The sequence below is a fragment of the Netta rufina genome (assembly GCF_964035555.1).
Source record: "Netta rufina genome assembly, chromosome: 1".
NCBI classification, from domain to species: Eukaryota; Metazoa; Chordata; class Aves; order Anseriformes; family Anatidae; genus Netta; species Netta rufina.
The window spans coordinates 143,980,207-143,994,809 of record NC_140123.1 but is presented as its reverse complement, the minus strand read 5'-3'; the positions used below and the strand labels follow the sequence as shown (position 1 = coordinate 143,994,809).

Genomic DNA, 14,603 nt, shown 5'->3' with positions numbered 1-14,603 from the left:
GTGACAAATGATCTGTCTCTCCTCTAATGGGTACTTCATACTACATGTGCTCTTTCTACCTCCTGACATGTTGGGTACTGTTTTAAGGCTGTCAGGCTTCACTGAAGTTTTTTTGTTTCTTAAATCAAGCCAGATAATTGCACTTTGAAGTGGTAGAGAGTAACATCTCTGCAGTGCATCTGAACAAGACATGAGTCAGCACTGAGCCATCCACACACAACACTGATGTTATTTAAACATCGTGTGTAGTGAAAGCTCACCTTTTAAGTATGAAAATCTGAAATAAGTGGTTACTCTGCAGTAGGTAACCTGACGGAGCAAGCCACTGATAGGTGCAGTGGAAATGTTAACTCTTTGTGTTCAAATGCATTCATTTTTGAGAATATAATGTGACTGACTTCGACAACAAGTGCTTTACAGCATTTTCTGAACTAGGAATTACGTGTTATGGGAATTTGGAACTGGATGGGTGAGCCCTCTGTGTGCTGATCCTTGGCTCAATCAGTGCAAGGCAGTAAAAGGGTAATTAACTTATATCAGTTAATTTATCATTTTATAATAACTATGCAGAATTGAAGTTCACAGGGAAATATGACCTTCCTTTTAACTTGTTTGGTCCAACATGGGTTTGACTTGCCATCTCTGTGTAGTCCCACATGAACTGCTCCTTAGCCTGAGCAGATTACACGTGCAGCTTGTGTTTAATGCCTGCAGACTGCGTGCCTGCTTTTAGGGTTGTTGGAGGCATGGTACATCTGTGTGCTGAGCTGCAAATACAGAAACATAGTCAGACAATTCCTGTGGTGGAGGTATGTGTGTAAAAGCTGTATTGCCGTGATTTGCAGACCTAAATAGCAGTCTGCCTCAGGAGATGGTCTCTATGAGGAGATTTAGCTTCTGTCCTGTAGACGAGTGCATTCATTTCCTTCCACCTCTCTCTTTGTTATCAGCGTGAATTGATTCTAAATTACAGTAGTGATTTTCATGGCAATGGCTATATTAGTTAAATCAGTGTGTGACTGAAGCTGTCTTTCAGATGCCTCTCACGTTCTTGTTCTCTGGCAGCGTGTTACACCTCCTGCAATGTATATCCTGCCCTTTGCACCTGTGTCTGGCTTGGGTGGGCTTCATTTCTTCATGCCTTCATGGAGCTTTGAAATGAGGGGGAGGAAGGAGAGGCAGGGGGAGAGAGAGATGAACACATGGTTGCAGTACAGCACGTCCAGGCTGCTGTTCTGCTAGACTGGTTTCTGACAGTTCAGTTTTGATGTTGACTGTATTTCCATTTTTATTACAGAAATCAAGCATCACAGGTTAAGTGTTGTGTTTTAGAAGTGCCACCTTGATAGTTCCTCCACCCCCTGCAAACTAACTCCTGTGCTTGCTGCATCTAATGTGGTATCAAACGATACTGATTTTGTTGTTGACCTTACAGTCTTGATGTTGAAGACACTTCCAGTGAAGAGCCTTTTGTTTATTTTCTCTATATTGAGCAGCACACGGTCTTCCCTGGTCCCTGCTCTGAAATATCACTGCTTTTTCGCAGTCCCTGAGGGGGAAGAGCATTTGTCTTTGGGCACGGGCATCAGAAGATGAGGACAGACTACCAAAAAGAGTTTTTTTGTGCTGCTCCACATAGGCAGCGTGTCCCTGGGCGCTCTGCACCACAGCACCTGAGCTGCGGCTGCTTTACCCCCAGAGACCTGGTGCTTGGAGCAACGCCTCTGCTGTGGGGAGTACATGAAACAAGCCAGTAGTCTGTGCTTAGGGCTCTGCAGGTGAAATAAGAACAAAATTTATTAAAAAAAAAAAAAGGGGAGAGGGTGATTTCTTGGGGTCAGGGCATAGTTGGGCAACATCTAGGCTGGGCCAGCCAGGTGGGCTTCATCTTCTCTGGCAGCCACTCCACAGGGATGGGGGCACTCAGGGTGACCAGGAGGTTCAGTGGAAAAGCCCAAGGGTCAGGGCTCAAAACAAGCACACATTTGCCTGTGTAAGCACAGCCTTCCTCTCTTGGTCAGCAGCGGCAGCCAAGGTGTGAATGAGGCAGCCGGCCTGTGGCAGGGCCAGGAGACCAGCTCCAGACACCCAAACGGGATTTCAGCAACCCCGGAGGAGGTGGGGAGGGCCTTTACCCCCTTTCAGAATCATTTGGAGTGGCTGAAGGGCAAGGAGGAATAATTGAAAATGTGATCTCTGCTGATGAGGGGCTGAGGGAATGGTTATAGTGATATTTAAGCATTATCCTATGCAGCCCAGTAAGGAAAAGGCTTTAAAAGATTTAACTGCTTAATGCTGTCTATCTGCTGTTAGATCTTCACCAAATCTCCCAGAGAGATTCAGAGCAGCATCCGAATGCACAGACCTCACCCAGCACTCGGTAGCTTCTCCTCCCTAGCCTGGCGGCTGGGGAAGAGGGGCCGCGTGGCTTGCTGCACGTGTAATTGCTCCAGCTAATGAACAGCAATTTCTTCCTTCAGAAGTGGCTAATGATCTTTACGGTTGTATGCTGAAAGTGTTCAAATAGTTCTGATTAATAATCTGGAGAATGGTCTGTGCTGCCTCCCAGTTGGCTGGAATTGAGTGAGAATGCTCTAATGACGGTGTATTACCTGTAATTATTCTGTGGGTTTTGTTCCACTTTCACCTTCAGTGGGATGTGTTCTCTCAAAGGACGCCTGTAGTCATTCTTAAACCTTCCAGTAACTGCACAAATGCAAGTGGAAAGGGATCAGACCTTTGTCTCGAATTTAGAATATATAATATGAATTACAGCAGAAAAATATGATAAAGACAATGTATGATTTATAACTTAAATTTAGGTGTATTACTGGCATTCTGTTGTGTGAAAAGTAAGCTTGGTATTAACTTGGAATAAATGGGGGGTCTCTAGAGCCAAAAGTCAATTCCTAAAGTCAATTCCAATTCTGCTATCCTCTATTTCAAGGGGTTGGGTTTTTACTCTATTTCAACCTTCTGAGATTATCAAAATGCCGTTTTCTTCCCCTCTCAGTCATCTGATGAGGCGTTGGGTGTTGCTTTTGCAAGGAATGTGATGATTTATTAAAGTCACAGGTTGTATATTTTTAAGGTTTCTGAGGAGGTGCAGAGACACTTATGTCAGTAATGCGTCCCTCTGAGAAGGTACAAATGCTTCCTGCTCAGACACCTATTGGGCTGTTTCATTTACTTACAACAGGCTTGAGGCTACGGGTTTTTATAAATAAACTTTGTGTCATATCGGATGGTGAAGTGCTGAACCATAATTAGGTGCAGACCCAGGTGTTTGTTTCTTACTTCGCACTTGTTTTCTTGATGTTATTTGGAAGGTGGGAAGAGACGTCAGTTCTGACCATAAAAACTTCAGTTCCCATGACTTTTTTTTAACCTTTTGGACCCAGACAGCCAAAATTTCGTCTTTGATTGCCTCACTAGAGAAATTGGTGGAGACAGTTAAGTACATGTCTTGCTTTCTGGAAACTGGAGGGCTCAGACAACCAGGGTCACATCCCTGCACTGCTCATGGGCCTCCTGCACCTCCCCAGTGTCTCGTCAGCCATTTCACGACCCAAGTCCAGCTCCATGCAGGCTCCTCCTCGAGACTTGCACCCACCTACACGCTGCCAGCCCAAAATCCTTGCCCAAGTAGCTCAGATCCCAGATCCTGTTTGTATATGCTCCTGTTTGGGACACACGTGGAAATGGATGGGTGTGGGTCTGATGACTTCTGTTCCTGCAGATACCTGTCGGTATGGAGAGGCTCACCCTGAGCACACCCTGCTGCATTTTGCTCTTTAACTTCTGTGTGCAAGCGAGAGGCAGAGGGGACTTCATGAAGACACTGAAGGACTTACAGGCTTTTTTATTATTATTTTCACTGTGTTTGATTTTTTTATTTTAATACGCACAACCACAGTAATTTATATCATTCTGAAGATGTAGCCTTCATGTGCGTTTAGATACTTCTTTTTAATGCTTGATAGATTGTTTTCTGCACAGTTATTTTAGCTTTCTGCTATAAATAATGTATTAACTTATTTATTCCCTGCACCAGTTGAACATTTTTGTTTTCAGGGATTTGACAGAATGCTATGTTATTATTAGAAACCCTGCAATCACTTGAGATTCTGAATTCGCTGGCACCGAGTTATCTCATGTTCTGTTACAGTATTTGGCACAAAGAAGCTGGGACATTTGGGAGTCGGGGGGTTGCTCACTTTCAAACCTGGCTACCTTGCTCCTGCTTTTGGGCAGCAGCTTCAGATGAGAAAAATATTGAGTTGGACATCAACTAAGATGTAGTAAAAATAGAATATTTGTTATTTAGAATTCAGAATTATTTAGAATTTTTGCTATTTAGAAATACGATGGGGAAAAAATAATAATAAAAAAAAACATGGTGAAGACAGCAACACGATTAATCCCAGGAATGTCAGTACTGTCAATATCCTTTGGACATAGGTGCTCCCAGTATCACAGTAGTTCTGTCACGGTGGCGACGTTCCCTGTGGTACTTCCACTGCAGGAATTATTTCAGAAACCTCACAAAAGAGGAAATTTTTTAGAAGTTGTTACTCAAAACATACCCTTTGTTTGTTTGTTTGCTTATACAGCCACCATTTCTATCAAATGTCAGGAAATTGTCAAGCAGGGGCATTGCTGCGTGCCTACACATAGCGATGTCCCTCGTGGTGGCACCAGTGCTGTGACTCCTCACTCAGGCAGGCAGCAGGCAGGTCTCCACCAGGTCCCTTGGGTGCCTGGTGGCCGGTCACCTGCCCTGCAGGTCTGTTGGGTGTCCTCCAGCTCTGCATACAGGCTCTCCCTTCCAACCTTTTTCACTCATGTGTGTTTTCTCTCTCCCTCCGACTTTGCAGCCGTTGGGCCAGTCGCAGTGCCACCACGCAGCGGAGGAAAGACCGCCTCCGGCAGCACTCAGAGCACATTGGGCTGGACAATGATCTGAGGGAGGTAGGTGGCATCTGTGGGCAGTGCGACCTGTCTGTCCCCGAGGTGAGGCTTGGAAAAAATACCACATTGCTGCTTCGGGCAGTCCTCTTGCTACCCTAAGGTTTATGTAGGTTCTCCAGCCATTTAAACTCTGCCCTTCACAGATGTTTGTACATGCCTTAACACACACAATGAAAATAATTCTGTTATTTTGGAATAAGACAGTCCCTTTGTCATCAGGGAAACAGCTTATTTGCTGACAGCCCCCTGTCTTGTAATGGCACGTGGAGAGCAGAGCCCTGGTTCCTGCCTGGGTGCAGTGGTGGAGCTCTGCCCAGCGTGAAGGTCTCTGGAAAAGCCAGTTCCTTGAATAAATGTCAGCTCTGTAGAGGCAAATGAGGCAGGACTTTTTCTTTTTTAAAAAGGATTTTTTTTTGCCTTACATGGTTACTGACATGAGTAAGCCCGTTTGAAAGGTTAAGACATCGAGGTCTTTTTGTGCCTGAAGCTTGAGAACTCCCACACATCTTGTAAATGTCAGTCACGTGCATGCATTTCTTTCCCATCTTTTCAGTTTCTTTCATTAAGTATTTTCTGCCATATTTTTCCATCGATCTCCATGTGCTTCTTTTGTATGTCACTAGCAAAACTAAAACATTCGTGCTGTTTTGCAGTACGTCTTGCTGGATAACATTGACCAGTGTTGACACTTGCAATTAAAAAGCTCAGAGGAATCAGTGGACTCCTGAACCTCAGCTTCCAATGGTGTTTCGTGGAAACACAGCAAAACAGCTCTTGTGAATGTTTGTTGTTGTTTCTGCTAGGATGACTTTGCAAGTATATTTTAAACTGTGCCTTGCGCGTTTATCTCAGCAGAGCCGTTTCAATACTTTGTCATGTATTTACTTTCTTCTTTTTGGCTGTGGATCATATGCATGCTTCTCTTGCTTTGTTTCTCTTTCTGGCTGTTCTGCCATCGGGGCATCTGCCTCCTCTTAGCCCTCGGAGGAGCTTTTGCTTCGCCAGAACTCAATGGCCTTCTGGGAGTGGGACCAGGGGCCACCCCCTCCTGCACGGCCTCCTAAAAAATCCTTCTCTGAATGCTGCCTGGTATGTTTTAGTTTTTCTTGTTGAAAGCTGCTTTTGAGGTCTTAGTGTAAGGAACCACTGTCTTCACTGCCTCCCAAACCTCTCCCTTTCTCGTAGAGTACGAGCACGTCCCCGTAGTGCTTGGAAGTGTGGTTATAATCAGAAAAGTAGCTGGAAACCAGCTCCTGGCTTCCATGCCAGCTCCCTGGCAAACATGACAGTTGTGAGACTGAAAGACAAGAATTTTGTTTTGCTTCCTTTTTCCCATGTTGGTTGGCTGGCAATTCAGCTTAGGGTGTCAAATCCAAAAAAGCATTGCTTTGACTGCTGGATCTTTGCATCCCAGCATAGAGGAGGGTGGTGGTGTGTGGACACTGACATACAGGCAGAGAGCATTCAGTTGGTCCTATCATCCCACACTCATTCTCCTCTTGAACACTAAAAGTTCAAAAAAGTAAATTAATAGCAAGACATGCAATCAATAAAATAAGATTATCTTTTTTTTTTTTGCACTCTTCAGGCTATAACCACATTTTATTTATACTTTTGCCTTCAAAAAGAAGTATTAGATTTCCTATTTACAAATTGTCTGTATTACTTTTTCACTGTTCTCACTGCTAATTTTCGCACCAAATTAGATGGAAGTCACTTTTGCTATTGCTTGCTGAACAATGTGCTTTCATCAGCTGTGATTTTTATTCCCATATGCAGTAGTTTTTCGACTATTTCTAAGTTCTTACAGCACCAGTGAAACTGTAATTACCTAGCTGAGTACTTACTGACTAGATGAACACGGCTTTCTGTGGCAGAACCATACTTTCTTGTCTGACCCATTGGACTAATGCGAAGTGGTTGTAGGGTGCCCTGTCACTGTGTGCTGCTCAGCACCCCCAAGGCCCAGCCAGCAGCAGTGCCAAGTCGCTGGAGGAGCATGGTCTGGTCCTCTTGGGGGACGAGCAGTCATTGTCATGTTCCATCCATCTCCCCCAGAGAGGCAGCATTAAAACATAAAAACATACATTTAGAAATTCACAGGTCTTGCACAAAAATGTAGCATTCCAACATCAGGCTCTGAGCACGCTGTCTCAAGACTGTTTTATTTGGCCATGTCCTATTATTTAACTGTTATTAACACAAACTTCATGAATATTGTTTGGGCAACTTTTTGATTGGCTTCCCATTTGCACACCCAAATGTGGCCAACTTCTTAGCTTTGCTGAGCATGTAGCCCTCACACAGGTGTTAGGGCAGGTGACACTTCTTGATGGGCTTGAGTTTTTTGCTTAAAAACAAACAAGCAAACAAAACCCAACCCACAGTGAAGCGAGGAGGTTTAAAAGTCTTTTCTCATAGCTTGGATCTCTTTTTAAAAAGCATGCCAGTTGTACATTCTTCTCAATTAGCACCCCTACAGGACAAACAAGAATGATCCTAAGTGAAATGAGCTTCACTTGTAATTAAGAAGTTAATTGAGAATAAAATCAAGTCTGTTTTTTTCCCACATGAACTATTCAGACGCAAAGTAATGGGTGAAATCTTTCTCCTTCACCAGATGTATTTCTGCTTCTTGCAATTTCTTTTCAAAGATTTTTTTTTTTTTTTCCATTCATGAATGGTTTGGTCAATAAACTAGACAAACGGCTTTTTACTTATTAGTGAAAGTCAAATAACAATGGAAAGAAACTTTCCTTGGTATTTTGACTTTGTTGCTGAATGAAGGTTTCACGCTTTTATGCACTTGGTGTGGCTAACTTCGTGCTAGTGGCTAACAGCACAGTTTACTAGATAGTGTTGACTGCTCTGGTACCACACAGGAAAATATCTGGCTTTTTGTGTTGTCATAAGGGAGCATTCCACTTCTTCAGCCTGACACTTAAGCATCAGACAAATCATGTTGTTGTTACTAGCTTAACAATAGCTCATTCCGTTTCACCAGCATCTGCTTGCCTAGGATTAGGATGAGGAGAACCCCTCTGACTTGCAATTATTCTAAAATTATTCTGTTTATTTTTAGAAATATATGCAGGAGGCAAGGAGTCTAGGAAAAAATTTAAGGCAGCCCAAACTCTCAGACCTCTCTCCAGCTGTGATTGCACAGACCAACAGTAAATTTGTGGAAGGATTGCTGAAGGAATGTCGCATGAAGGTAAGTCCTCCCTCATCCCTCTGCATCCCTCCTATTGCTTATGCTGAACATAAATAGCATCTGCATCTTGTATCCTGAAAGTCCTTCACAGCAGGAACAATGTTGGTCTGGTGGTGTACTGGGCTATTTACAGGATGGATATCCCTCTGTGTTATATTTTTCAACTGCTAAGAAAAGAAGAAAGTGTATTATCACTCTTCTGTTTATGCAGTCAAAGTTGGCGGGAAGAGTAAAAAGGGCAGGAAGGAGAATCAGGATGATCTCAGATATTTTAAGGAGGATTTCCTTTAGTTGTTCAGATTTAAAGGTAACCTAAACATAACGGGATCGAGACCCTCAGTCAGAAAAGGAAGCGTTTAGCATGTGCAACTTGGGCGTGCTGTTTATGCAGAGCTAATGAAGTATAGCAGTTTCTATAAATAAAAATAATAACATAAAATAAATAAATAAATAAAAAGCTAAGAAGCTTTTATTTTCATTGAAGAATAGTTTCTTTATATAATGATAATTTTGTAACAAAAATCTATCTAGCTCTGTATTCTGTCTGATACCAGTCAATAATAAATCAGCAGTGTAGGAACAGGACAATAGAAGAAGGGTGTAGAAACAGGACAGTGTGGTTTAATAATACAAATTTGCATATTTTAATGTTTCTCAGGCCAAGCTACTAGCAATGGTCTCTAGATTATCATCCCCAACCATGTCTTAGTAAATTCATCTATAAATTCTGTCCTTTTTGAGATAACCTTTTTTAGAAACCTTTTGGATTTTTTTTCTACTTTTTTTTTTTTATTATTATTATTAGACTAAACGTATGTTGGTAGAGAAGATGGGCCACGAAGCAGTCGAGTTGGGACATGGAGAAGCCAACATAACAGGTCTGGAGGAAAATACGTTGATTGCTAGTCTCTGTGATCTGCTGGAAAGAATCTGGAGTCATGGTCTGCAGGTCAAGCAGGTTGGTAACTGGAAACTTGGGACTTTGTATGTACAGTGCTCTGTCAAATGCTGAATGCCCCCATACCTTCCAAGCTGCTGCTCAGTAGCATCATTCCAACATAAAGCAGGGGAGGTATCTTTGGGCTCAGATTCACTGGTTCATATCTTGTGAGGGTTTCTTTTTTTGCAAGGCAGCTCTGGAAATTGCAGTGATGTTGTCAAACTGGTGTTTGGATTCTCCTCTTTCAACCTTCAGAAGCAAAACCAGGGAGAGAACAAAGAAAGCAAGTGGTCCCACTGCTAGATCACTGGGAGCATGCTGTCCTTTTCTGAGGTCTTGTGGCCCAAGAGAAGTGAAATCATACTCACTACTGAAATTCTGTCCCACTGAAGTGCCATCCCATTATTTTGCTGCATCTTTTCCATTGGCTGATTTATTTAAAGCTACTTCATATTCAATTTTTCAGGGGAAATCTGCTTTGTGGTCCCATTTACTTCAGTACCAGGAGAGAGAAGAGAAGCAAGAGCATAGTGCAGAGTCCCCAGGTGAGTACTCAGCAGTTCACTCCCTGGGGGGGTCCATCACAGCAGGTGAACTCAGGCCTGTGAGGAACAGTGCAGCCATGTGAAATCCATGTAGGAATTTCAGAGTATTTGCTTGCTAATATCATGTCTACATTCTGAGGCCTTTCATAATCATTATGAAGCTGCCTTGATGTCTGGACAAAATAGCTTGACGTTATTGGAGAGAAATGAGGCTGCTTACTATCCCTGTCTGGAAATCACTCAATGTCTGTTCGCTACCTTCATTCCCTTCTAGTCATCACTGACTAAGGTGTGAGAAGCTGTGCTTCTGTAGGAGACTATTTGTGAAGCAGCTGAAGGCTTGGAGCCATGGCTAAGACAGCTGACATTTTTCTTCCACTGATCATAATCTGTCTCCCAAATCACAATGTGAATATCTCTACGTTCAATAAATCTTTATACTGCTGGACAGTACAGTTCAGACGTTGTGTAATGAATCTCCATCCATCAGTCTAGGCACCCAGGTTATGCTTTGGTTTGGCCTTTTACAATCACTAAATTACTTCTGTGTTGTAAGAGAGGTTGGTTTTCTGATGACCTTGAGATCTCCCTGTGCCATGGTGGCTTTAGTGAAGGTCTCTGTGGGTCATCTTTCAAGGACTCTGGAAATCTTCACGTTCTGCAGAGGGCAACTTCATGATTGGTCCTCAAGGATGCATCGATGGATGAACTAGTCCCACTCATCAAAAGAGTTTTTAGTAAACTTCACTGAGTAATGTGCTAAGCAATCTGGCTGGCAGGCACAAATTCCTGAGAACAAAATGTGTCACCACAAAGCAGTTTGATCAGAGGAGTACAGAAATGCATGGCATTCTTTGCATCTTATGTGCTACTGTAGCTTAATTTTATCACATCCTTCTCAGTTGTGAGTTTCCCATATAACGTACTACTAATAAAACTCAACTCACCACTGTATAGATTTATATTAATTTATTTCACATATGAAAAAGAAAGTTTTTTAAATCCCCAAGTTAATTGCTGAGTTAAGAAATAGGTAATGTAATAAGTATTTTTTCTTTTGTCTGCTTCCACATTTCCAGGATAGTGATAATGCTAATGAACAGAGATGTTGCAGTTACCAGTGACTTAAGATTGTTTTCAGCATTACGTAAAACAAACACATTGCAGACCACTACTATAATTTTGTATTAACTTCATGTATTTTCTCCACTGTAGTTGCTGTTGGACCAGAAAGACGGAAGTCTGATACAGGAATTACTTTGCCTACTTTGAGGGTTTCCCTGATACAAGATATGAGGTATATAATTTGATTCCTAAAGCATTCATTGTGGTTTTAATTGGGTAGCATAATGTAAAGATCCTCACTAGCTTTGGGTTTACAAAGGTTAAGTAGAATTAAAGCTTCTCCTCAGCCTGCATTGAAATCGAGACCATTACCTTTTTCTGTTACAAAACTTTTTGCATGTTTACTTATTTTAGGTAAAAGACAATGAAAAATGCACCAAGTTCTACTTGGGTTTTGTTTTTTTCTTCTCCAGGGGGTCTCTTCTAGCAGTAGAGCCAGTTTCTACAAACGAGAGATATGTTGAATATTGAATCCCTTGGTACATTGAGTTTGTTTCTTTTTGTTTGCTTTAAGTTATTGACCAAGTAAATATGGTTGATACGTGAAACAAAGGGACATAAAAATCTGCTTGCAGTGTCTGAGCAATGTTCCCTTTTTCAATTAGCGTTTTATGACCAGTAGTAATAAATGTACAAATGTAGAAATGTACATGAGCCTAGTATTTAGGCGAGTCTAAGCTGGAACATGAAGTAAGGGCAGGTGCTCTGTAGGAGACCTGGCTTTGGAGAGCGTTTCATGAAGCATTTTTGGGGAACCTGAAGGATTACAGAATAAGAAGGGGTGGAAGCTGATGTGACAGCACCAGACAGTTGTTCCTGAGGGCATCTCCATGATCAAGCCAGGTCACGTTACTGCTTTGACACTTCACTTGCTACAACCAAGCACTTCAGTGGGGTAGAAGTGCCATAGAAAAGAGGGCAGAAATAATGCAATAACGCTCCTCTGTAAAGAGCTGCAAGCAATTTAAAGTGGGAGGGAATGTGAGCATTGTTTCTTGTAATGCCACATCCTTCTTCCATGTAAAAAGAAGGCATAATTAAGATTAATCAATGTTTTTGTGAGCTATCTATGATTACAGTGATGTGATTTTACCGTGTGTGTTATTACCGATCGTTTTGTTCTGATGTGGGATCACATAGATTAGTCAGTTTTTTCTGAAAGAGAATGACTGTTCTTCCCACCTGCGGGGTGCAACTATCTTGTTTTACATTATCTGGTTTAAGGATCTTGCACTCTGTGTTTGAAGAATACAACGTGCCATGTAGGGCTGAAACGATGCACCATTACAAGGGAACAGGAGGAAGAATGCATGCAGTGTAATTAGGAGTATAATGTCAGAGGGGCTTTTTGAACATGTGTCTGCCATTTTAGCATCCTTCTCATGGGACATGGCAGCTATTTACTTAACCATGTCCTGTGGGGCTGATGGCTTGTAGCAGGTCAGTGGCAGGAAAGGGTGAAGGAGGAGCTGGAGCGGAAACTTGCACACTGGGAGATTCCCAGTAGTGCTCACCAGTGCGTGCATTTCATCTTCCATGCACTTGCTAAGCTCCCTAATGGAAGTCCAGCACGAACCTGAGCTCTGCTGCTTGAGTCACTGGATTGCTTCCACTGCTTTTCAAAGTACAGAGGCAGAATACTACTTTTTGTGGTATCTTGGGTATTCATGGTTGTACACAAACATGTCTGGTCACACAAAACACCAGGCAGATGGTGAGTTGAATTTGTCATGCATATTCTCGTGGCATCCTTTCTCCTGCTTGGAAGGAATGCTGGCTAATATTTGTTTGCACACACACACATTTATGCTGAAGCTGGAAGGATGGGTAATTGTTAAATTGCCGGGGTTGTGGTGCTAACTGAATGAATGGTGAGAGGATTAAACGTTGCCTTAAGCACAGCTTGTTTTTGATGGCTCATGCAAGGTTGTGTAAACAACTTAAACAGCAGGGCTGAATCACAGTCACGCTCTTGGATCTGTGATAAGCCTGTGCTGTAGGTAATGCTGTGTGTCCTCTGCCTCCCTCACAAAACCATGCATCTTAGATGTGGTACAGAAAATGCTCAAGACGTTTATTTTGCTTCTTGCATGGACCCAACATCTTTGGTCCAGCTGGGCTCTGGTTTTGAGTCCTTCCCTTCAGGCAAGCCCTTCCTTGTGACCAGCTTTTGGGTCTGGCCGTGCCACCCCTCCCACAAGCAGGGTCCAGCCTGGGGTGCGAGCCCTGGGTGCTGCACCCACAGAAGTGCTTCGTAACCTGCTGCAGTCGGAACAGGCTGGGTTATCAAAGTCCTGAACGGTACCAGCTAAATACAGCTCTCTTCTGGCTGCATGGGGATCGGGAGCATTCGCACTGTCCTCGGTGGCGTGGTGATGCTGAGCAGCTGTAACCTCTCCTGGCAGCACAGCTATTTGCAGAGGCAATGTCTCGCCGTACCCCAGGCTCACATCCAGCAGGGAAAGTAGATTTTTCTTTATTGCTAATGGGATTAGAAAGCAAGTCCCAACCCGGGGAATTGCACTGAAATTGCCGTTCAGGACTCTGACAAAAAAGAGTTTGCTGTGCAGCGGTGAGCACACAGGGCTTACACTGAGGTCACTGATAAAAATAGAGCTGTTCTGACTGTCACCAGTGAGAACGAAATAAATCTGCGTTCCTGAATGTTCTGTTCTGCCACACGCTGCTTCTGCTGACACCAAGATGGATCACTGAATCTTCTTAATGCTTCTGCCAAGCTGCATGGTTGCAGATCCTGATCTGTCCCAAATGCGTGATTTATGCCAATCTGGTCTCAAGCAGAAACAGGTAATAAAGGGGGATAGAGCATGCATGGAATACAGTTGAGTCCATCTGTGTGTGAATCCACTCACAGTAAAATAACATATTCTACTTAGTGTTTCGTATTAGGTGTAATTTAAGCCAAGTCAGGGAGAGTGGAGAGGGAGAGAGATGTTCAGTGCTTTGATCTTCCCATCCCAAAAGGCAAGAAATGTCTGAAGAGAGCATCTCAGCACTGTGTAGTTGAGTGAAGTGCACGTCCTGCTTCTCAAGGACTCCTGACCACGTGCCCAGCTGTCTGCGCTGCAAGGTCTAGTGCTGGCTGCCATGCTCAGAGCCAAGAAGGGGGATGTTTCACAAAGGGCTTGCCAGTGCCAGGAGCGAGGGTCTCTGTGGTGATTCAGCTGGTAGGCATCTCTGCTAAAAGAGGGAGACTCGTGAGCTTGCTTACAAAGGGCAAGGACTTGTATGTGAGCATATTGTACCCTTCTGCTTTTGTTTTACAGGGCACTGAGAGTTCGTGCTCCTCACCTGTCCATCAAAGAGCAGGCCTCTGACACATCCATCCATGTGTCACGTTAGGAAACGGGAGGAAGCTTCTTTTATTGGAAAATAAGAATAATAATAAATCTGTTTTTTAAAGGAATTTGCACTAAACTAGGTTTTTCGTGATGCAGACACCTCTGCTTGGATTGTAAAGGTCCGTCTGTGTTTTGAGGTGTGGGGCAGGTTAGCCTAGCAGAGAGCAGTGCCGAGGGCTGATGAGCTATGTCTGGCATCCTCCTCACTTGTTCAGAGCAAACAAGTATTTCTGGACAGCACTAGGTTGTGCTTTGCAAATTTGCTCCTAAGGCCCTAGTCCTATTACGCTTGAAGCTCTATAAACAAGAGAGTGTTTTTCTCAAATAATGCAGGGTCTAAATATAACGCAAAGCACGTGTTTGGGTATAGCAGATGGGGAAAAACACGAGACAGTGAGACCATACTAGTCAACACAGAAAGCATCAGTCACAGCATGACTTTGCTG

At 43.2% G+C, this 14,603-nt stretch overlaps 1 protein-coding gene across 1 annotated transcript in view; it reads left to right on the top strand.

Moving 5' to 3' along the window:
- DENND5B (DENN domain containing 5B) overlaps positions 1 to 14,603 on the top strand; it is a 110,554-nt gene that overhangs the window by 79,700 nt on the left and 16,251 nt on the right. The window contains exons 8-12 of the mRNA XM_084306619.1: positions 4,878 to 4,971; positions 8,054 to 8,185; positions 8,991 to 9,143; positions 9,592 to 9,670; positions 10,886 to 10,967. Coding sequence (XP_084162745.1) covers positions 4,878 to 4,971; positions 8,054 to 8,185; positions 8,991 to 9,143; positions 9,592 to 9,670; positions 10,886 to 10,967 — 540 coding nt within the window. The remainder of the gene's footprint in view (positions 1 to 4,877; positions 4,972 to 8,053; positions 8,186 to 8,990; positions 9,144 to 9,591; positions 9,671 to 10,885; positions 10,968 to 14,603) is intronic.